At 39.0% G+C, this 24532-nt stretch overlaps 1 protein-coding gene across 1 annotated transcript in view; it reads right to left on the bottom strand.

Moving 5' to 3' along the window:
* Positions 1-24532, bottom strand: part of LOC138036349 (NLR family CARD domain-containing protein 3-like) — a 51395-nt gene that overhangs the window by 12025 nt on the left and 14838 nt on the right. Inside the window, 3 exon segments of the mRNA XM_068882667.1 lie at positions 10400-10468; positions 14753-14941; positions 15528-16187. Coding sequence (XP_068738768.1) covers positions 10400-10468; positions 14753-14941; positions 15528-16187 — 918 coding nt within the window.

Raw genomic sequence — 24532 nt, 5'->3', positions numbered from 1 at the left:
GTGTCATCAGCGTACAGCCACAATGAGACATTTGGAACACCAAAATTCAAATCATAGATGAATATGTTGAACAACAACGGACCCAATAGTGAACCTTGAGGAACGCCAGACTTAACTGATTTGAAGTCAGACCATAAGCCACCTAATCCGACACATTGTCGACGACCTAGGTCACCTAGCAGGTAGGTGGACATCAGTTGCAAGGCCCATGTAGAAAAGCCATAGGCCTTCAACTTCACGAGCAGAAGGCTATGGTCTGGGCCATCAAATGCCTTGCTCAAGTCCACAGCGATCGCCGCTACAGCTTCCTTGTTATCAATACTGCTCCTCCAATCTTCCGTCATTTTTAGCAATGCAGTGCAGCAAGAGTGAGTTTTCATAAATCCAGATAAGTTTGAAGACAAAACGCTATGAAATGCATTCCAAGTTTGGTCGTAAATGACTTTCTCAAACACTTTCGATAGCGAAGTTAATATTGAGACGGGGCGGTAGTTTGCTTTATCTGTGTCAACTCCCCGTTTAAAGACAGGAGTAAGGCGCGCTTGCTTCCATTCAGAGGGCAATGAGCAATTCAGGATACAGACGTTGATCAAATTAGTCACCTTTTCGGCAAGTACTGGGGATCCCAAATGCAAGATTCGTGGTGAAATGCTTGGATTAAGGTGATCTAAAATGTTACGGACATACTACTCGCTTGAGAAACGTAGATTGCTTATTGCCCTTATACTCGGATGGTCAGTGTAGTCAGTGTCAGATCTATGCCCTAGCTGGATAATATTAGCAAAGTAATCACTAAAGACTTCAGCCACACGCCCAGGGTCGGAAACAACGCCACTGTCCTCAACGAGGATGACGCCTTGTATGTTTTTATCTGAACTAGTTGGCAAAAGAGGCTTCATTTTTCTCCAAAATTCGCCTGGATGTTTAGCACTCAAGGAGGTGTCACAGCAAAACCTTTTCACAGCACTGCGCTTTAGCGACGTAACTTTGTTAAGTTGCCGCTTATAGTCATCCCAAGAAGTAGATGTAGGATTCCGCTTGTTGCGCTTGAATAATTTATTTTGGTGCGAAATTTCACGCAGCAGATCAGGTGATATCAATGGTGACTGGTTGCCTCAAATCCACTTTTTCTTTAGAGGCACGTGCTGGTAAAGAACATCTTTGAAAAGTGCTCGCCATTGAGCCCATACATCATCGGCATTGTCGAATGTGTAGGCCGAAGACCATGGGACCCTTTTTAAGTCAGCCAAAAAGCCAGGCAATTTAAAATTCTTCATACTCCTGAACTCGATCAAGCGCGGCTTTGGCCTTGAATTCATATTTTTTCGCACTGTAAAGATTAAGTCGTAATCACTCAGTCCACGGTGTAAAAAGCCACTTGTAGCATAACGTTCCGCATGACTAGTTAACAAAACATCGATGAGACTTTTAGATGTTTTAGTTACTGTTGTCAAATTATCGATTCGGTTTGAGAGACAGAATCGATTACAAAAGTCAAGCAGCCTTGTATCAGGAAAACGGCTTTCGTCTCTATTCTCATACATGTCCATATTGAAGTCTCCAAGTAAAAGCAGTTCCCTTCTGGTGTTATACATATTTTCGGCAGCTGTTGATAGGGAAGCGAGAAAGTCGGATTCCTTGCACTTAGTTGGACTTCTGTAACAACCACGCACTAGAAAACGACTGTTATTGGAGCCCTTGACATCCAAACAAACGGATTCAATAATGCTACAGTACTGTCAATTTTGTTTCAGCTAAAAACAGAATATCAAACATATTTCTATTTAGCAACTCTTTGACTTCATCGATTTTGTTAACCACGCTGTTAATGTTTAAGTAACCGATCTTGATATTGAACTTATAGTAGCCACCTATGTTCGATTGGTACCAGTCCAAAGAGTCGCTATCGTTGTCTTCGAGATCGTCATACTGGCTGCTTCTCCTACTTCTATTTGGCTCTGTATCCGAATCAAAAAAGGAATCATCGAGTGCAATTCCAAAGGTTAACATCTAACTTCAATTTTCCTGCTTTGCATTTGTAATGAAAAGATCCAGAACATAGATTGCATGTCAACTCCTTTTGGTTTAGCCGTATAGTTTTATTGCATGCTAAGCAACTCTTCTTGACTGCAATATTTTGCACTGATGTTTTCCTTCCAGTTTTTGCATCATTAGGACCGGGATTTGTTTCAACGTCACCAGCAAGAACGAGACGATCTGTGACAACCGAGTTGAAATGGTAAAGATGACTTCGCTTAGATCTTTTGATCTTCCCGTTGATTTTTGCTCTTCTTTTACACTTTGTAATTAATTGTGTCAAGGGTGGCAGGAATTCCTGGCTGACTTCCCATTCAGTGTCAATACCAGAAAGCGATGCCACAATATGAATATTCCACAGTGCCTAATTCGAGCTTCCACAAAGGAATGAAGTGATAGGACTGTTTAGTCTACCACCATGGAACATTCCATTCCAACGTAAATCCCATCCAAATAAAGCAGACAATCGATCATTAGACAAGAATTCAGCATTATTGTTGAGGGCCCGGTCAAATACGACATCAAGATACGAAGTTACCGCCGATCGAGAACCAAAACTCCATCTGTAGACATAAATAGTGACTCTGATGTAGTAAAAATTCGTAGAATTATGTGTCCAAACTTAAGGGATGAGCCGACGTACATGTGGTTGGAATAGTTCGCCCAACGAACAGTAAAAAGGGCAAAAGCACAGAGACCAAAAAGACGTGGCTGCTCATTATGCGCGTCAGTTCCGGCTCTGGCCATGTAAAAGTTATTCATAGAGCAAGATGACAGGGATATTTATCTTGTAATGTGGCTCCCAGTAGACAACAGCTTAAAACTGCCATTTTGGATAATAAGAAAAGCAGCACAGGCTTTTTGGTGTGGATTTCTAGCTATTGCATTAGTTGTGTTTTCCAGGGGCATGCAAGACAAAAGATGAGTTACTATGTTTTTGAATACAACGGTTCTGAACTAACAAATGTACCAAAAGTATTTTCAGATGTAGATTCTGTTATTGATCTCTTTTGTTCTATTATTGAAAATAAATTTAATTGTTTGGAAACAAAGTACGAGTTTGCATTTCTTAGATGTTTATGTGAAGTATCAAATATTGAAAGGAAACAAATAATAAGAAACCATAAATCTACTTCAGAAATTGCAGCAACTGCAAGAAAGGTGAGAGAAACATACAGCTCAATGGATCCAGAGAAAGTATCACAATTTATTTTGACACAGGAAATGAATTTCAGTTAATCGACAACTCTTGATTCTATTTTGAGCAATGAGCTTTGCCAAGCTGTCCAATCAGTGACTTTAGCATGACCTCGCATGACCATCCAACAAGAGTGAACTTTGGCATCTTGTTATGTGCTTGCTAAATTCGATTACAGTGCAACTTTTTGTCAGGAGTGTTTTCTGTTCCCTCCCTCCCGCCCAAAAGCTCTCGCTCACTAGTATGTTCTCACAATATATATTATAGAAGTCAGCCCAGGGTCTTCTCCAGACACCTAAGATATTGTAAGATAAAATTAAATCTTGGGCTTTTGAGCTTAATCCTAAATCTCTTAGGCACTCAGATATCAACATCCTATCGAAGCAGTTAAATTGTTTGTGTTCAAGCACCATTTGGTTGTTTTCATTAGAAGAGTCAATTGATATTATGTACAATGGTACTCTTACAAATAAGTACTCTTTTGATTTCTCTTCGTGCAGACCTTGTTTAAAAATGATCTTCATAGACATTTAAACGTTCTAGAGCAACACCATATCATCCTTGAACTGGTCTGAATATCTATGGCAATCATTTATTGTAATGATTCTCACAGACAATAAGTACTACCGTTTAATAGTTAGGTTTGTAGGGGTACAATTTCCTGATCATCAATGTTGCTTTTATGAACAATTTAGATTTGTCAATTATGTCTGCTGGTCCAATAAATATGGGAATGGGGATGAAGTGCTCTTCTTGTCACACTCTCGCCCCCACTCACTTAATTTTGGAGGCCCACCTCCCTCTAATCTCTACCCCCTGGAGTTAGGGTAGTGGAGGCCCACTCCCTCCAGTCAGAGAGGAGGCCCAACTCCCTCCTCTCTACCCAAGAATGCTCACAGTGGCCCTGAGAGAAGGCCCACTCCCTTCTCCTCATCCATTGTTATCATCCCCTTGGGCTGTAGGTCTTGTTCTCTAGACACTCTAGGGGTCCATGGGATAAATGCTGACTGAGCACTTTGTCACCTACTTCCCCATTTTCAGCCACAGAAAGCTGTTGTTGTCCTTATCATTTTAAAAGGAAACAAGGGGAAGTTGATTAAACAGGTCTATGGACCCATCCAAAAAAAAAGAATCTTTCAAATAAAGATGAAAAGTTTAGGTTAATGAACTCACACGATAAAGAGCAACTTCTCTCCAATAGCTTCTTGTAGTACATGTACATGTACCTATATATCTTGTTTTGTGGTGTACGATAAAGTTATTATCACTATAATTATCATTATTATTATTATTATTATTATTATTATTATTATTAACAAAAGTACAAATAACCTGCGCATGAGCATAGGTTACATGTACTTAGAGCCTCTTGTTGAATGTAATCTGCTAATTCTACATAAGTGTTCTATGTTTGATGACGCCATCTGTAATTTAGTATATACTGCCATGATGGCAATGAACATTCATTCATTTATTAGAAGGAAAGACGGACAATAGACCCCTTTCACAATGGCGGCCAAATAGAGTATTATTTTGTTTTAATGCTAATAAGCCTTTCTAGCCTCCCTGTGACGAGCAATTTTCAAAAGAATATTTGTTTCCAATTAAGACGGGCGGTCTAAGTGACATAAATACAAAACAATGTAAAGGAGGTCGCCATTTATGAAAGTAGACCAAGTCTATAAGTAAGCCACTTGGGTCGTTGGAAGATGGATGATATGAGAAGGGTGAAAAAGAAATAGCGCAAGTTAGTTTTCCAATCCAAAATTTAAAGAACATGAGAGTGATGAAAGAAAAAGGTAAGGTAATTTTACACTGGCAGTTTTATGCTGGGATGTTCCACATGAAGTTATATTGAAGAGTTAGTGTTTGCCATCATGATACTGGTGACAAGATGCGATAATAATAATAATAATAATAATAATAATAATAATAATAATAGTAATAATAATAATAATAATAATAATTTCGTCTTATGAAATATCGCTCCATTAAGATATAAAATGTTTCTTCAGTGGAGTTATCACAAAGATTAAATTGCTGTAAAATGATTGACAAAATTGATTCTTAGGGTTAACGCACGTTATTTTTTCAATGTATGATTCCTCTGTTGTTTCATTCATTGCGGGAACTTCTAACCCACAAATGACCAGCTCCCATCATCAGTGGCTTCATAGCTCGCTTGGTTAGAACCTCACACCGGTATCGCGAGCTAACGAGTTCAAACCCCTGTTAAAGTTCTGAGTTTTTGTGGTTGAAATTGAACTCATAACTGGGAGGATCATAGCTTTACTTATTACTCTGAAACGAGCGCTTAGGCTTATAATCAGTAATGAGTGCTGTATTCTTGACATGATCTCCTAAAAAGGTGTAGTTAACCGAACCGTAAAATGAAAGCTAAGAGTGCTTAGGCCTAATCACTGAAACAAGCACTTAGGCTTTTCAGTAAGCAAGGGCTATGTTCTTCACATGATCTCGTAAAAAAAAAAAAAAAAAAAAAAAAGGAAAGAAAAAGTCTATTCCGGTTTTCACTTTAAATGAAATCCTTGTTCTGGTATGGCATTACATTCTGGTATCATCTCCCTATGACCAAGTTGTTACTTAAAAGGAACCTCCAATAAAACAACAAAATACCTTTAACCCACAGAACATAATGTTAAAAATTAAATTGTTCAAACTTTTTCCAGTGAAAGCGTTTGTATCAGAACAAAATGAATTTCAAAAACGCTTATTCTGGCTTTCAAATTTCCCGGGCACCACCATCTTGAATAACTTTGACGTGTCGTGGTTGCCCTTTTGTTCTGACACAAAGAGTGTTTGTTCTGGAACAATAGGGCAACCACGACACGTTAATTATTCAAGATGGCGGCACCCTGGAAATTTGAAAGCTAAAACAAGCGTTTTTACAAATCATTTTTCTCGAATATTTCATTAGAAAAAGTTTGAACAATTTTAATCGTAAATATTATGTTCTGTGGTTTAAAACTATTTTGTTGTTTTAGAGGAGGTTCCCTTTAAAATTGCAGAATGTCCATTAACACATACAATAATGCTACTTCTTGCCCAAACGTGCGCTATGTATCATCGTGTTTTCATGCAAACACTGCGAGGGCGATAACAAAAGTCAATCGAAAGTCATTGTATGGTGTCATGTTTGAGTAAATGTTAAAAGTGCCTAGTATTAAATTGCATCTGTTATGAAGAATTTCTTCGTGTGAATTATAATCATGTTTGGTAATCTGTATTTCCCTGAAAAGTCAAAAAATTAAATCAAAGTGCCACTGTCGTTTCTTGTGGATATGAAAGTTACGGCGATTGTTTAAAATTGGCAGGATGAAGTTTTCTTCATGCACTAGTCTCTGTGATATACAGCTGGATAACTGTGTAACAGCACGGAGGGCTCTCATATGCAACTAGATACCCAAAAGATGCAGTATGTGAGGTGATCCCCTTTGCTGGAATTCAACTGTGTAAAATAAGTGTACTATTTCTCCATTAGGCATAACATTACTCTTTAACACTTCCTTTATAAGAACTGTACCATGTGTTCAATGTTCCTAGCACAGGTGACGGGGTCTTTTTGAATAAGGTCTGATTTTTGTTGCCAGGTCATATTGTTAATGTCATCACGTTAGGCAAGTAGAGCAGATACATTCTGTACTATTAACACTTTTTGAGCCATTTATACATTCCTCCTACAAACCTTGTGGATATTTATCACTATAATAATTTGATGCTGTTACACTTAAACATGATCTGAACCACAACTGATCACAGCAAGTGCATATATATTGAGGGCCATCTTGAAAAGACTGAATCACTTTTGGCATGGCATGTCTAATAGTCTTGACCTTGACAAATTTCAATTTGGTTCAGACTTGAGCTCTCTGCATAGCTTTCCTTAAAAATGGTTCTGTGATGTCCTGTTTGGTTCTCTGATATGTTCTGGATTGGAAGCTTTACCCTTATAAAATGCTTTCTTTTCATATTCCCTTGCTTCTTCAATATTTTCAGACCTTTTTTGGTGTTTCACATTGTTTTTCTTTTCCCTGAACTCTTTATTTTGTCTCTTTCGCTTGATGGATTGTCTCATATAAGCTCCTTTTGCCACTGCTTTGTAGAAATTATTACTGACACTCACTCACTTGTCATTATCATAATCTAACTCAACTGCTGAAACATTTGCAGTAGTTGCCTGCTGGCTGCTTATAGGACTGATACCAGTTACTGTTGCCCACCCCTCAATAGATTCATTTATACGTATTGTAACATTTAATGCATCGGAAACTGCTTTCACAATAAGTGTATCACACCATGTATGTTGCTGCAACAACACACCCACAATTGCTCTGTAATGGGTCCAATAAATCTTTGACAGTTGTTTCCGATGTATTCTACTACATGTACGTTCATGAACGTTCATGTGATAGGAGGGATCATTATATAACTGGTGGGCAACAGAAGAAAAGAAGCATGAACCATCTGAGGTACATTCTAGTGCCTTTAATCTTTTCTGAGCTAATCGATACTGCAAAAGTGCCACAGAAGGACTTCTCAGTACTATAATTTATGTGTACTTGTTCCATGAGCAACAGGGCCTGGGTTCGATTCAATGTCTCCTGTTATCAATAGCTTTTCTCTTGATAGACAATAACTATTATTTTGTTGGTTCAATTTAGTTGAATGCTTAGTAACAGATTGATCTTGAATACACAATAGAACTGACCAGTCGTTTTTGTGTTTAGGAGTCCTGCGGGTAATAACATATAAATGAAAATTAGAATTTCCTACTCTCGACGATTTGTCACGTCTGAGTTGCGGTCTAGGTCTAGACATTCTTACTGCAGTGTAATATTGTTTTCCAAAAGCAAGAGATAAACACTTTCTCAACTCAGGCGAGCTCGGTTCGTTCTTCATTAAATAATGCACCTAATTACCTTGTCTTTATAAAACAAGCTCGACGTTTTCTTATATAAAGTAATTCTGGAACGTTCTCTGTCCCGGGGAGCATGTTTGCGTTTGCGAACGAATTTAGCACTTGCTCTATCACAGGAGATTGGTACGGATTCCTCATTAGTTTCCTTTCATAATCAATGACCGAGTCTTTCGACAGTTCATCATTATAGTCCGCCATAAGTACTAGTGTCTGGAAGCATGGGTTGCTTGGTTGCCTTACTGTTTTTCATGTCTCTGATGTTGTTCAAGTTGGATTCATATGGCTTTGATAACCCATAGCTTGCAGAACTTCGTGATAGCTTTGATATACTTTGATAGCTTCGATGTCACTCTCCAAATGGAAATCACCCTCCAAAAGGAATTTATTAATCCCCGTGAGCTTAGGGGATCGACATGTAATACATTTTGACATGTATTAAAGTCTTCGAGTTGGTGAGTGAAAGGCGGTGCACAATTAATGTTGAACCATTGTGTACTTGTTCAGAATCTTTTGCTTCACCTTCGAAGGACGCCATTTCTTCAGTCTCTTGCTTCTAAATGCAGCGGAAGGTGCTCAAACATTTAGGTATAAAAGCCACAAACAGCAATGGCGGCGCACAACGCAGCGAACAGGAAGTCACAGCTTTCTAAGCTGTGTTATGATTGGCTAATCAGATCAAACTTCCGGTTACGTAGGAGTGACACATTTGCATAAAGAACCTCACCAAAACTCGTGGATATATCCACGAGTAAAAAGGAGAATGAACGGCTGTGTTAAATTATTGTCTATTTTACGCAGTACTTTGTAGGTAGTCGGAATATAGAACGAGTCCAGTTGATATGTACACATCCCGGTTATGCATATGACAAACCCGATAAATCTCTTAGTTAAAAGTAACAAGAACTCGCTTCAATCTCATCCTCGACAGCTCTATCAGACTTGATACAATATGCGCCAACACCACGAAAATTTGGATTATTGTGGGAGCTTTTAAAAGCTTACTGTATCTCTATACACCTCTGTTGTGACTCATTAGTGCGCTATAAATTATAATCTCCAGTGGAACAAATTTCCCAATTTTTGATTCACTGTGAAAAGTGCATAGTACTTAGAGCTTCTGTCATGAAAATTTTATGCCATGATTTAACATGTGCATAGCTTGTAGCCTGTTGCTTTTGAACGAGTCCAGTACAGAAGTTCATGCATTGGCAATGCATTATATACTTAAAAGCGATGTGTTAGCGAATTTCGCAAATTGTGCTTTGGCGATTTTACACGGTAAATTCGCAAATTTCGCAGAAAATCAAAAAATCGCGAGTCCCAGTTGGGGCCTTGTCTTCTTCTTTTCACCTTTTACGATTTTTCGCAAAAATCGTAGAAATCGCGAGTCCTAGTTGGGACTTGTTTTCTTCTTTTCACCTTCTACGATTTGCGATTTTTCGAAAATTTCGCAAAAATCGCGAGTTCTAGTTGGGGACTCACCGTTTACAATTTTTAGCGATTTTTCGCAAATTTCGCAAAATCGCAGAAATCGCGAGTCTTAGTTGGGCCCTTGTCTTCTTTTTTTCTGTATGGTTTACGATTTTCCGCAAAGTTCACAAGGGGACTTGTGTTCTTTTCAGGTGTTCACGATTTTTGCGAAAAATTGCCATTCTTGCAGCTGCGTGCAAACGTGGACATAAGTGAGCCAGTCTCTCCAGACATGCCTCTATCATTTGTGTGATAGTTCAATTCCCGGCTAACTATTTACTCTGAAGATTTCAAATGCTTTGGGTTTAGTGTCGAACGTCTGGTAAAAGAAAGACTTGTGCCACTTTCTAAGCCAACTGGAAGTGAAACCAAACCCACATGCAAGTTTTCCGTAACACTTTACCCCTTTTGGCACTAGTTTACCTTGTTAACTTTTGTAAACAGTCGATGCCATTCCTACTAGGTCTTTGGTCTTAAAACTAGATATAAAATATTTACCATCTCCCTAAATGTCTAAATTTGAATGAGCCTGAGTTGAATGGCCTTAGGTCTCACCAATCTCTTGCTGCTGAGTGGCAGAGCATCCCAACTCGTAATCAGTACAACATGATTACTTTTGATTTAGTTTTGATGAAGTCCTTTAATTCAATCAAGGTCCAAGCACCCTTAAAAGGTTTTACCAATAATTCAGTGAACAAAATAAAATTCCCACTTCAGTTTCATCTCATTCATACAACATCAGTTAACAGTGAACTAACCTTCATGTTGGCTTTCATTTGGTTTTTTTTTCCGTGCAATTGCCTGCCCAAAGTGTTCGTTGCTTGTACCTGAGGATAAACAGTTTATGAATGTCAACCATTTAATAGAAATCATCGCACGGTGGCGTGATCAGTAGGGACTTTACGATCTACGACGGCCACGTCAACAAAAACGTCACCTCAAGATATAACCTTGCACTATCATAAATTTCTCGCGGTTGGGCCATCTCGTTCACGTCATACAATGTGGGCGAAGTATCCTAAAAATAAAGTAGTACGAGCGGTTTCAGAACTAAAAATAGAGAATTATAGATTCACATTTGTGCGCTTGCGTAGTTGTCAAAACCTCAAATTTGGTGGTTTCACGTCCCTGTTGTGCAGAGTACCGCAAAAATAGGGACTTCACGATGTCATTTGCCCTTACTGCCTGGTCTTGTGTAGCAACGATAAGGTATTCCGCCTCCCTCTTGAGCTCTCTTCGCCTTATCCACGCCCAGATCTTCTCCTTTCTCTCACTCTCTGTTTGTCTGAGAAATTGAGTACACAAGACCTTTTCTTTCCACTCTGCCTTGTTTTCAGCTCTTCATTGTTCTTTGAAGTCTTTCTGTCTCTAGATCATTGCAACCCACTTCTACCTTCCAGTCCACTAAGAACAGTTTTTCATCCTCGCTCAGGATGTAATTGGCAGCAAGATCCTTGCTTGCCCAATGCAATCCTCAGCTGATGTTAGACCTTTGCCTCCCTCTGATCTAGGCACATAAAGGTGGGTCAGAGGGATGCTGTTCCCCGAAAGATATTCGAGGTATTTTCCAACATTTGAGTTAAAGGTTTTCTCAGTCCCATGCAGTCCTCAACAGAGCAAAAACTCTCCCACCTATCTTTCTCAGCAGGAGAATTGTAGATGTTAGATATTTCCTCGTCTTTCCATGAAGTTCTTTTAACTCTTCCTTAGTCCAGTCTATGAACTGATGCTGCACAGTACATGTATCTAAGAACTGACACTGCACACATATTACTTCCTTTTATAGTATCACCACCATTAAGTTTTGATTTCAGCAGTTTTCAGTCTTAAATGCTGGTAGTATTCTCTTGTCAGACTAGTTCTGCCAGAATCTAGAAACCTAAATATTCATACATGTAGCTGCTTCCTTCATCCAGTGACTTTATTTGTCTTCCCTCCAGTAATGTGATTCCACTAAATCTGTAACTTTCCGCACCTTAACATGCTTGAAACCTTTACCTTAATTTCTGATCTCCTTGAGCCACTCTGCATCCTTTCTATGTTTCGTTGGGTTACCCCAATTGTGTAACGTTTTCTGCTTGTTCTTTGTTTTTAAAACTTGTTCTGTCTGTACTGTTCGATCCTGTTCTCGTATCTCTTAACTTTGTCTGCCTTGGCAATACTCCTCTGCTTTAGTTCCTCAATAACTACTTCAACTTTCTTTCTGAGTGTATTTTGTTCTTTGAGTATGAATGTCTCAAAGAGAGAACGAAAGCAGGAAAGCACCGCAAATTAGGATCAAGATTTTGAGGCCTATGTGCGCTTTCCATTTGACAAACTGACCGGCCAGAGCGGGCATTTGGAAGGACTAACTCCTCCAGAAGTATGTGAGGCATTATCATGCCAGTGTTCTTCAAATTGTTGCATTTTCTGTGCAAAATGACGGATTTGGCCGGCCAGTTCTGACAAAAGGAAAGCGCCCTATGTTTGTGAGTGTCGTAATTCTATACGCTGGAAAACTGATGTCATAAAATCAACAAGACTTAGCAGCAGTAAAGCGAAAACTTGATTCTTCTACTGAGTGTTTGAACCTAAAGTTTGAAACTTTGAACAGAGCTGCATGCGTACCTACATGGTTAAAATTGATTTAGGCAATCAATGTCTAATTACGCGGGTACTATCTATTATTCTCTTTTCTTTACGTAATTAAGCCTGGTTTACACTACAGAAAATTTTTGGCGTGGTTTGGGTGAAATTGGCACGAGTGTCAAAAAGGAGCTCCGCAAATGTTGCAAATCTTTGTCCTTGTTCGCTGTTGTGGGGTATTCTGTGCGTTTATACATGTGTTCAAGCAACTGGTTTGTTTCCTTTAATATGTGCGTGTATGTACATGTGTTCATGTCATTGTTGCGTTTCTTTTTTGATACATACAGAGCTTTATCAAATTTATATAGCTCTACATATATTATTCTGGGCACCAATTAGTTTTCACTATATCGTGCCCTTCTATCATTATTTTACCGTGTAATTACTATATGAGTGACTTCTGTATCTACTTTTGATTGGAGTAAATAAATAAAGCTTTACAACAGCGTTGTAAAACGTAGTTACGGTAATGGAGTGTGACTCGTAAGAGGTATCCTCCACATGTCACGTTATTTCGTAAACATTACGCAACGCAAACGAGACATGAATGGATTGCTATATTCTAACAATTGGAACTGAGTTCCTTTATCCTTGTCTTTAATACTGGCTGCTTACAGTTATATCCTTCATCTGGATTGGTGAAAAGCAACAACTATCCTCATTCATGTCAGTTTGAGCGCTACATAAGTTGTTTGTATTAGATGGTACGTTAGTCACCGTTGGTTAGTCCTAGACATTCGTCTCAGTATAAAAGGTCTAGTAAAGTCCAAAGTATCACTCTGTGAGCTCTTTAGTTTATGGTTAGGGTTAGGGTTAAGGAGTACCTTTACTCTTTACGAATTTTATTCCCACCCTCCCTCCCTTCGGAGGTTTTGTTGAAGTCAAGTTTAATAAATTTGGGTTCACCTCTCGGTACACGCTTCGGTTAAGTCTCGCAGCGACTTCCCCAAGCTTCGGTGTTTTTCATGCTATGCCATTTTACGCTCTCTATCTGCCTTTGTTCTTGTCCGATCCAGCACGTGCCGGCAGAGTCGGTCGTAGTGCTGGGGAGATTAGGAGGCTTGAGCTATTTTTAACCGCCTACACTCTTATAGCACGATGCTGGCCGGAGGTTTAGCTCGTAGTGCCGTGGAGAGTTAGGCTTGCATATCATTATTTGGCTTTTACCGGCCTACAACTTGTCCGATCCGGCGCGGTTCGCCTCGTGCGTCGGGGAGGTAAGTTCAGGCTTTTAGTCACGCTACGGAAGTCGTCTATCACGCCGATCGTGGAGCGGTGTCCCCCCCTTTACGACAACTTTGTCTCTTGCGTTTTGTTGTTGTAGTGTGTCTTAACTATAAATACCCGTGGGAACTGCGACATTTAAAATCACGAAGCTTTCCGTTCTTTATAGCAATTATTTTTTCAACTTCTTGTTTAAATTCGACCTTGTGCAGAAATAATCTAAAGTTTGGAGAGATCTTGTTTTTTCTACTCTCCCAAATAGTTATCTTACCGAGAATTATCAGATAATTTAATACATCTGTCGTATGAAGAAGGCCAATTATGATGTCCTTTAAGGTCAAAGCTAAGTTTTTACCCCAAAGATCAGACCACCAGACTGTAAATCTATCCCAGAACGCCCGCACAGTGGAGCAGTTAAAGAAGAGGTGGTACAGATCTTGCGAACAGGTTCCACAGAAAGAACATTTGTCCGAATAACTTAAACCTATTTTGAACAATTTATCATTCGTAAACAGAATAAAATTCAATATTCTATATTGGAATGACCAAACATACGTTTCACTTGCAATTCGATATGAAAGAGAACAATTTTTTTGTGGATTTGAGAGTTTAAAATCAGCTACCAGGTTTTTGAAAGTATTCGGAATTTTCGCTTTAGTTGATAACAACGTACTTGCCAAATTTGAAGATTGGAAAATGTCCCGTTTCTGAAAGACAAGTTCTTAAAGTTTCGTTAATGGAATTCTGCTTCTTTCATTATTGCTTATCACTGTCACTTCTTCCAACCTCCGCATCATATCCATCACCTCATCCGTCAGCTGTGCACCTTGGACCAACCAATACAGCTGTATATACAGCTCTCCTTAATTTCAGCATCCTGATTAGATGATTCACTTGTTAAAGATCGTGCCACACATATCTGCTGCTCTGGCTCAGAGTTCTCTCACGCGTGGGATGGAAATCAATTTTCACGTCAAACAGCCACCCATCACCTCAAACTCACATAGTTGTTCCCAAAAGCAAGCATCCATTTCCAATAGCCTCTTTCAACTGGAGTCAGGCCCCTGAGACAGCATTCCATAACAAACTGGTTAAACCAGTGTTGTTGTTGTTGTTGTTATTATTATTATTATTATTATTATTATTATTATTATTATTATTATTATTATTATTACTACTACCACTATTACTATTGTTGTTGTTAGTTACATATTTAACGTACAACTGCATTAAACAGCCAGATTTTACATGATGAAGTTTACCTTGGTTACAGTGTGGCCATTCTTGGAAAACAACAGGATCATTGAGCATATTTGCCACAACAGAGGCCGCCATGGTGCTTGCAAAAGACATCCACTCACTTCTTGACTGTTGAGTTTGATTGACAAAACTTGCCACACCTTTTACTACCACCCACTCAACCTTTTCATCATAGGCTGCAGCAAAAACACCTGAAGTTAAGGACGAAGGGAGTTAACATCAGACCTTCAAGGTTTTAGGGAAAGGTCTTCAAGCAACACTCCGTTGCTTCATATCTCTTAGTCAAATCTTTGAAACAGCAACCAAAATATACTTTCTGGCTTTGTTTTTTTTAAGAGATAGCTGTGGCAATTAATTTGCACTTCCCAGCCATTCTATTCTCCTCATATGTTACAACAACCAAGTTTTTTTACATTCAAGTGTTCTACAGACAAGGTGATAATTTCTTCCATTCTATCAACACAGTATTATGTCTTGATTACCTGTACACAATAAAACGAAACCTTCAACCTTGGAGATAATGAATTTCAATGGAAGCTGTCTCATTCACACACTAAAATAATCTAAGCTACCAGTCTTCTATGCACCTTCCTTGCATGGAAAAAATGTTCAGCAAATACATCTATATCGCTGAGCTTAGTACATGTATTGCCTTGGAAAGCTAAGTTTCATTGACAAAAATATGAGAGAGGTACCAGAAGTTAATAACTCTTTCTTGGATTTGTCTAACACAAATTATTTAATGGTTTAATTCCCATTCACTACTAAAACTATTACCTTCCCCTTCTGTCTCAACAGCAATTGCTTCTGGATGTTGTTTTTGAAGATCAGCAACTTTACACCACTCTGCCTGGCTCAAAATATCACCATCACAGTGTACTTTAACTTCCAATTCATCTGGATTTTCCAAAGGAGCACCCCAGCCAATGGGGGCATCTCTAACAAGATCACCAAGATGTCGACTCACAGGAATTTTGAATCCAGCTGTTGTTGTTAACTTGGAAGATACAACTACATCTCCCAGTTGGACTTTGTCTGAGCTTAAACAGCTGCACGTTCCAACTGAAAACACAGCCTTAGGGTTCAAGACCCTGACAGCATTCTTTACTGTTGTTAATGATCCCCCTGGGACTGCAGCACCTTTCGAACATTTCATTAATGCAACTTTAAGCTTCTCTTGGTCACCAGTATTACCAGTGTATCCAAAATAGATTGGACCAACTTTTTTATTGTAACTTTTGAAAGGTCGGTCCAGAAATGAGAAACAACTCAGGAATTCACAATCCTCCACTGTCAGTAGCAAAATATCAATCGGCAGTTCAGCACATACCCAGGGTTTGCTAGCATTTGGAAGATCACTCAGTTTTGGGAGCTTGACACTGAGCTGTGGGGGTATGTCATTCAGCAAAGATGAACCAAGTTTCCTCTTCTTTCCAGCTAAAACAAAGAGAATTGCATTAATATTTGCTTGCCATTATTTGCTTGAATTTAACATGTTAAGTTCAACCAGGAAAAATCTGCAGGGGACAGCACTGACTTAGTGACTACTTGCTAAGAGTTTTGTCACAATAATTATTGTAATAAAAATTCAATTTATCATAAATACTAAGATTTACTCTTAGAAATGACAGTGATGAAAAAACCGTTTTATTTTTAGTCACAGCCAATGAGCGAAGTGAACGATGAAATTTCACTGTCTAGTGAAATCATGGTTTGCAGCATCTGATTGGATTAACAGTGTTTGTCACTAGTGTAAAGTGATCATTCAATATACTATGTCATCCTTGGCAAGAAACCTTGCAAGCCACCCTTATCGTTCAAGAAACTACCCACTCTTTGATTTTCAAGATGTCGGAAAGGTTTATGGACGTTGGTTCTAACTAGGGGCTAACTCGAAAACCTACTGGTTTATTTAGTTCCTAGGCTCAAACATTTAATTAATTAAAATTGTAATTATGATTATTTTTTCTATTTATTTGTTTGTTTCCAACTTTAAACTGTACAATGTACATTAACTATGAACTGAGCAAATAAAATTCTATTCTATTCTAGTCTATTCTATTCTATTCTATTCTAGAGAATTTCATTGCTGAGCAAGAGATCAAAGCCACCTTGCAAGAAACAAAACGAGAAGTAAAACTTGTGGAAGCCTTTTTAGAAACTAACAGTGAAAGTAGAAAAGTTGAAGACTAGCATTGCCTTTGGAGAAAATTCATAAAATTGCATGACATATAGTGTATCAAGTTTTTTTCTATAACATGAACCTTATTGTTATAAATATAGAGGTTTGGGCAATACAAGACACTTGTAGACTGCGTCACGCTACAGTAGTGACATTTGGTGCAAGTTAACAACCAATTTTTTACTAAAATTGCAACACCCATTGTACAAAACAGGGATCTTTCCACGACTGATAAAACAATAACTATCATGTCAATACACGCATGTGTTTGGTATTACATGTATATGAGTATTATTCAAGTTTTACTCATATATTTTGCTTCATCATGAAATGACAAGCACAACACTGCTTTTCGCCAATAGAACCTGCATGCTTAGGGTTTGATCACACTATTTTGGAACCTTCAGTTTTGCCCTCAATGACACTTTTCTCTGCTTGTCAACGATCAACTACTGTAGCTGTGGTTGAGTGTGGAAGCACTGTTGCATCCACAAATTTAAGTTTTTATTTGATGCCAACAAATGACAACCAAAGGGCGTGAGATAATTACTGAAAGTGGAAGGTGTTAGAATTGAATCAAGGTATCATATGAAATCAACTTGCACAATCAAATGACAGACAAGGGGATAGGCCATTCTGAAACTGCACAGGGAACTGGGGCGAGTTTCAAATTTGAACAAAGCATCAAATTGCCACCACCAATTTATCGATTGGTTGAAATTTGAAACTTGTCCCAGTTCCCTGCGCAATTTGGGAATGGCCTATAAGGACACAGTGAATTTGTGTCAAACGCTTTCCATTCAGCAGGATTTTTGAAAATTTTAGACTGAAATGCTATTGAACAGGATGATTTTTTTTTGGCCAGAAAAGATTTTCAAAAATATCTCTAACATTTTCTTAGAAAGACGTGAAATGAAGTTTAATTAAATAGCAATTAATTAAATAGTCCCTTTAACAGAAACTAAATGTACCTGTATTCTCAATTCGTCTTTGACAAAATGGTGTAAAAATGCAGTAGACGAATCGAAACAATCAATAACCCTCATTTGCTTTGAATGTTGCCAACTGATGTTGAATGAGAAGATTATTCTGTCTGAAAGAAATACTGACAACTGTTTGAGAGCTTGCATGTACATGTATCTGAACAATAAAAATGGAGTCATTTAACTACATATGACTGTCAAAATATAAGGAAGGCAAGATTTACATGTACGCTATAATTGTGTTTTATTTTTTATCCATATTCAGGAAAAAAACCACTTTTGAATTGGAGTAAACATTAATTAACGGCAGTTGAATTAATATTCTTGCATGTTGGTATTTTTACTCTACATCTCAAAATGTTCCTCTTTATCGTGAAAGGCCACGTCATTTCCTCATCAATTCTGCGGCAAACTAACTGCGGCAAAACCATACCTCAGGTATCCTGCGTGCAAAAAAGCTGTTTTTGTGCTGGTAGCCACTGTAGTAAAAGATTTTCTACAAATGTACATGTATTCTTGTACCACCTTGCTACTAGATCACATTATTAACCTTAAAATAAAGGATAATGACATGTATTTGGCCATCATGGTGTTTTTTCATCCCAAGGATTTTCATCAAAGGTTCAGCAAACATTGGTAAACTTTGAAAACACCTGGTCCACTTTTTCTTCTAGTTTGAATTTGTCTTGTTTAGCCTTGTAGTCATCACTTGCCAGGCTAAACATTTCACTTTAATAACAACTGACATACAGTATATCAGCAATTCTGATTCGGCAAAAAAATAAAGTGTATATACATCTTATTCAATGGTTTAATATATAATACATGTGGATATTTTGCGAGTAGCATAGTATTTTCCAAGCCCCGCAGGGGCAAGGAAAAATATTAGCAATGAGCAAAATATCCGAGAGTATTATAAGAGATCTATTACTCCGCTACAGAAAGGTGTTATTTTGCTTCAATTTTATTTGGTACAAGTGTTTAAAAAAAGCATCATCTGTACTTCAGAGCGTGTGTGAATAATGTAAAGGGTTGTCCTAAAAGCTGGAATCCGGAATCCGAAATCCGGAATCACAGGTCATTGTTTTTACCAATACAGTGAGTAAAAACTCCTAAACATTCATAAAAGCTAAGACTTGTAGCACGATACACATGTACATTAGTGGTTGCTCAAATATATTTTCCAATATCTTTGCGAGGTAATGACGAATTTCGTTCAAATTTTCTACCTTACTTGAACAGGGATTGTTGTTAAGTGATATGTTAAAAAATTATCATTTCGAAGAACATAAGAACAAAAAAATCTACAAAATGCAAGAAAATAGTTACAAAATCAGCGTGTAACGCGTAACAGCTAATTTGCATGAAATGGTTAAAAAAGTAAAATATCACCCTCTATGCAATCTATTTAAGAAAATTCAACAGAGCAGAAATATTAAATAGGAAAAAATGACGCTATACGCAAAATTAGAGTTCTCCACATTTATTTTTCAAATAAAGAGAATTATAATTCTAAGGACGGTTGCCCTTTAGTGCTTGTGTAATGCTCAAGGTCCGACAGCACTCCATGCCTTACAAATACCAGGCTAGCGACTTCCAAACGCACCTACAAAAGAAGAGAATTTGTTTGAGTAAAGTTCATAACATTGTTTACCATCAAGTACGAAAGGTTTTCAAAGATTTCAAACGGCGATAAAGAAATAAAGAATTTTCGTGTTCGGAAACAAATCTGTTGCGTACTTTCGATTAGTAAAATTAAATATTACTTACCCACAAGAAAATCTGTATCTCAGCCTCTAGTTACCAACCGTCGCTGATACACAGCTGCAGCACAGTTCAGTTACTGGTCTTCAAATCCTGCTAAATTTTATAGTCTTCAATAGGCTTAAAACGAAGAAATTCTACAAACAGTGAATCAGAAACATATTTCCAGTTGAACTCCACGTGTGTTCAGCGTAACGATCAAATTGCAACCACGCTCGTAGCAGAAAACGTGCCAAATGAAACTAGAATTTAAGCCACTTTCCAGCCGAAAAACAAACATCGAAGGAGTCCTTAGTATCTTGGGGGGTGTTTATATTACAAATCAGGGGCAAAAAGCAAGAAAATATCAGAGGTAAGTGGACGTCACGATTGCGTTACACAATAGTGTACGAGGACTTTAGAGATGAATACTGAGAAGAAAAGCATTTCAAATGCTGAAAAGGTGGAGGGAATAAAAGATCTTCAGGGCTTAAAGGCCTCTCTTTTGTTAGAGAGAAAATCAATGACATGAAAATACTAGACAAACATAAAACAGCTTTTGGGCTTGCTGGCACTTTGTGACACCTTTGTGGGGAATTATAGAAGGAAAGAAATAATATTTATTAAGTGCCTTTGACTGTAAATGAATAAATAATTGCCTCTTTTTAGTATACATGATTTAGAAGTAGTTGTGTTAGTTAAGATTGTTGTATTTTAGCAATAATAGTCATGCTAAGCAAACCAAATAGTCAGATGCCACGCCCAAAAAGGATTCTGGGTAATTTCTAAAATAAGCTGTAGACAAGAATTATACCCAGAAAATTTTACAAATATGTTTGTTTGATGTTAATTACTTAATATCTGGCAAGTAATGATGATTTGGGGATATTTTACACATTTTCATGAAAGTGCTCTATGTTACACTGATGTACATGTGTATCGTGCTACAAGTCTAACATTAGGCCTAATTAGGCCTAAACAAACGTCTTTAGGCCTAAGGTTAGCTTTTATGAATGTTTAGGAGTTTTTACTCTCTGTATTGGTAAAACAATGACCTGTGATTCCGGATTCCGGATTCCGGATTCCGGCTTTTAGGACAACCCGATGTAAACAGCACAAAAGTCAGCCAAATGTCCTTTATTTGATTGGATAAACGAAAGGACAAGTGACAAGCGATGACAAGCTAAATTCTAGGGCTTTGCACCATGTTGAAGACAATTTTTTTCATCGAAAAACGCCCATTCCGTCCATATGTAATTGCTCTGTTCTAAACTGGTCAAACGGGACACTACAGTGTATAATTAACTGTCTCATGTTTTACGCATTCTCTTGACCAAATATGGTAAAATGGCATCATAGTGGAATAATAATTTGGTTTATTTGTGAAATTTGTGCAATACTTCATAAACTGTGTGATTTCTCATGAACTGTGCGATCAGATACAACCCCAATGGGATCCTTTACAGAGTGGAGGGGTTGGCGCAGTGGTAAGATCTCTGCCTTCCAACCCTAAGGTCCCGGCTTCCATTCCCGGTTCTGTCAAGAGTGGAATATTTGGCGACCTTCTTTCCCGCTAAAGTTCACTCAGCTTTCCATCCTTCAGAGGTCAGTAAAATGAGTACCAGCATGCATGGACTGCTTAGAAGCGGCTGCCATTTGCGCCTGTATATGTTGTAGTTCAATTTGCACTTTGGTACAATTTGTTTTTGAACTGGTAAAGAATATATTGAACTGGTACAAAATAGTTTGAACTGGTACAATTTTAATTGTACTGATGCAAAAACAGTGAAAATGGTTTAATGTTTGTTGATCACAAAGAACACTCTGCATCGATAACAGCTGTTTGCCATTCATTTACTTAGTTCAAGAGGTTACTGAAATAAGGTTTGCTGAGCATTCAGAGCAGGACAGAAATAGCAAGACTTGTTGGAAATACTTAACAGTCTGGTTTGACCAAGAATAACATGAGTGGTTTTAAGCAATATGTAATGTATTGGGCCGCTAAGTATGTTGGGAAAGGAAAAACCATGTGCTTTTGATAGCGGTGGCCATGTTACGTTTGCAATGAAATTGGTTGAGTTAAATCTGTTTGTTTGGATACTTTATTACTCCCGGGAATACTACATTGGCGACGAGGAGAAACGAAAAGCAATGGAAAAGAGCGTGTTACCGAAATTTGATTGTTTCTCTGATCCAGCGACGATTGGTCCCCGATGGAAGAGGTGGTTAACTTCATTCGAACTGTACGCAAACGGGAAAGGGCTTATTATAAGCGAATTAACCACAGCAGCAACTAAACAGAGGCTTTTTTTTTACTCCACCTGGCTGGGCCTGATGTGCAGGAGATATTCACCACCTTAACTGAAACCGGGGATGCTACAAATTACGCCAGTGCTGTTGAAGCTCTCAACGCCTATTTCGTGCCACAGGTAAATTCAGCAATCGCCCGCCAGACCTTTCATCGGATCACACAAAACCCAGGTGAGACAGTTCAGCAATTTGCTACTCGCTTAAGACAAGCAGCTAAAGATTGTGATTTTGGCACTGATACCGACAACCAGATAAGAGACGCAGCTTTGAATAAGTGCACTTCCATTTACATCAAACGAAAATTGCTTGAAGAAGGCCAAGGACTGAACTTAACGCGCACCCTAGAGGTTGCCGCAAAATGCGAAAAGATAGAAACCCAACTGGCTGTCCTTTCAGAAAAGGGGGTAGAATCAGAACATATCAATAGAATGAATGAGAGAAGTAATAATCCGAGTACTAGCATGCAAGGCCGATTCCAAGGGAGAGATAAGACATGTTATAGATGTGGTTTATTGGGACATTTCGGTCGTGATCCCCAGTGCCCAGCAAAGGGCTAAACATGCAGGAAATGTCGCGGGAAAGATCATTTTGAAAAAGTTTGCAAGACAAAGTCATATGCTCGCCAGGTTGGGGGGGGGACCTGATGACAATGACCCTGGGCCCCAGCAGGACTATGTATTTAGTATTACAGAAGGAGGACACTCAGAAATGGTCACCGTACAAGTAGGAGGAGTAAACCTTAGGATGTTAATATACTCTGGGGCAGGCAGCAACATTATTGACGAGGGGACGTGGGAACAGCTTAAGGTGAAAGGAGTGAAATGTGAATCACAAGTGGCTACCCCAGACAAGAAGCTATACCCATATGCGTCTAGTCAGCCACTGCCAGTTAAGGGTAGTTTTAAGTGCACAGTGAGTGTTTGTGATAGATCCACCAAAGCTGAAGTCTTAGTGATTAAAGATAGAGGGATGTCGTTGCTTGGAAAGATCACAGCCACAGAACTGGGGGTGTTAAAAGTTGGCATTAACATTGCTATGGTAACAAGTAAAGCTGACAATTTAAAACAGCAGTACCCAGAGGTATTTGAGGGTGTCGGAAAACTGAAGAACAAACAGACATCCCTGGATATGAACCCCACTGTAAAACCTATTGCACAGCCTTATAGAAGGGTGCCATTTAATTTGAGAGGAAAGATCCGAGATAAGACCACAGAACTGTTGGACATGGGAATAATTGAACCAGTGGAAGGTCCAGCCCCCTGGGTCAACCCTGTGGTAATTGTCCCAAAGGACAACGGGGACATCCGCCTATGTGTGGACATGAGACAGGCAAACCAAGCCATTATGCGAAGACGATATCCAATTCCTACAGTTGATGAGGTGTTACATACAATGAATGGCTCTAAGGTCTTCAGTAAATTAGACCTTAAATGGGGGTACCACCAGTTGGAGTTGAGCCCAGAATCCAGGGAAATCACAACCTTTGCTACACCTGATGGTTTGTTTCGATACAAGCGCTTACTCTTTGGGGTCTGTTCTGCCAGTGAACAATATCAGCATGAAATCGCTTCAGCCTTGGCAGGTATTGAAGGTGTCGAAAACATTTCGGATGACATTGTGGTGCATGGTCCCGACACAGAAACACACAACAGGCGACTCCACCAAACTATAGAGCGTCTGCAAGAGTGCGGTCTCACTTTAAATGCTGAGAAATGTCTGTTCAACACGGAAAGGCTGGTGTTCATGGGCATGCTGCTTTCCGAGAAAGGCATTGGTCCTACAGCAGATGGTGTTTAAGCAGTAGTAGAGGTGGAAGAACCAAAGAGTGCGTCAGATGTACGTAGCTTTCTGGGTTTAGCCAATTACAGCAGCCGGTTCATACCTCACTTTGCCACTTTATCTGAACCACTGCGAAGACTGACAAGGAAAGAGACACCCTTTGAATTTGGACCAGAGCAGAAGAAGTCCTTTGAATGTCTCAAACAGAAGATGGCAGAAGCTTGTACTTTGGCATATTTCGATGGGAATGCGCCCACCAAGATAATCACGGACGCCAGTCCAGTTCGACTGGGCACTGTTCTCGTACAGAAGCAGGACAGTACATGGACACCGGTATGTTATGCAAGTCTTAGTTTGACTGGATGTGAGCAGAGATACTCCCAGACAGAGAAGGAGGCGCTCGGTGTGGTGTGGGCATGCGAGAGATTCCATGTCTATGTGTATGGGATGCAGTTTGTTGTAGAGACCGACCACAAGCCTTTAGAGGTCATATATGGTCCACGGTCAAGACCATGCGCACGGATAGAACGATGGGTTCTCAGATTACAGCCATATGATTTCAGTGTGATACACAGGCCTGGGCGCGAGAACATTGCTGATCCATTGTCGCGTCTACTCCATACGAGGGTCGAACCTGACAACCACCAGCGGTGCACTGAGGAGTATGTTAGGTTTGTTGCTGCAAGTGCAACACCAACGGCACTCACAACACGTGAGATAGAAGAGGCCTCTGCCGATGATGAAGAGCTGAAAGAAGTGAGGAAAGCTATTGCAACCGGGCGGTT

Source organism: Montipora capricornis, unplaced genomic scaffold (assembly GCF_036669925.1).
Source record: "Montipora capricornis isolate CH-2021 unplaced genomic scaffold, ASM3666992v2 scaffold_478, whole genome shotgun sequence".
NCBI classification, from domain to species: domain Eukaryota; kingdom Metazoa; phylum Cnidaria; class Anthozoa; order Scleractinia; family Acroporidae; genus Montipora; species Montipora capricornis.
The sequence above is the reverse complement of the archived record's forward strand: the minus strand, read 5'-3'. Positions and strand labels throughout refer to the sequence as shown.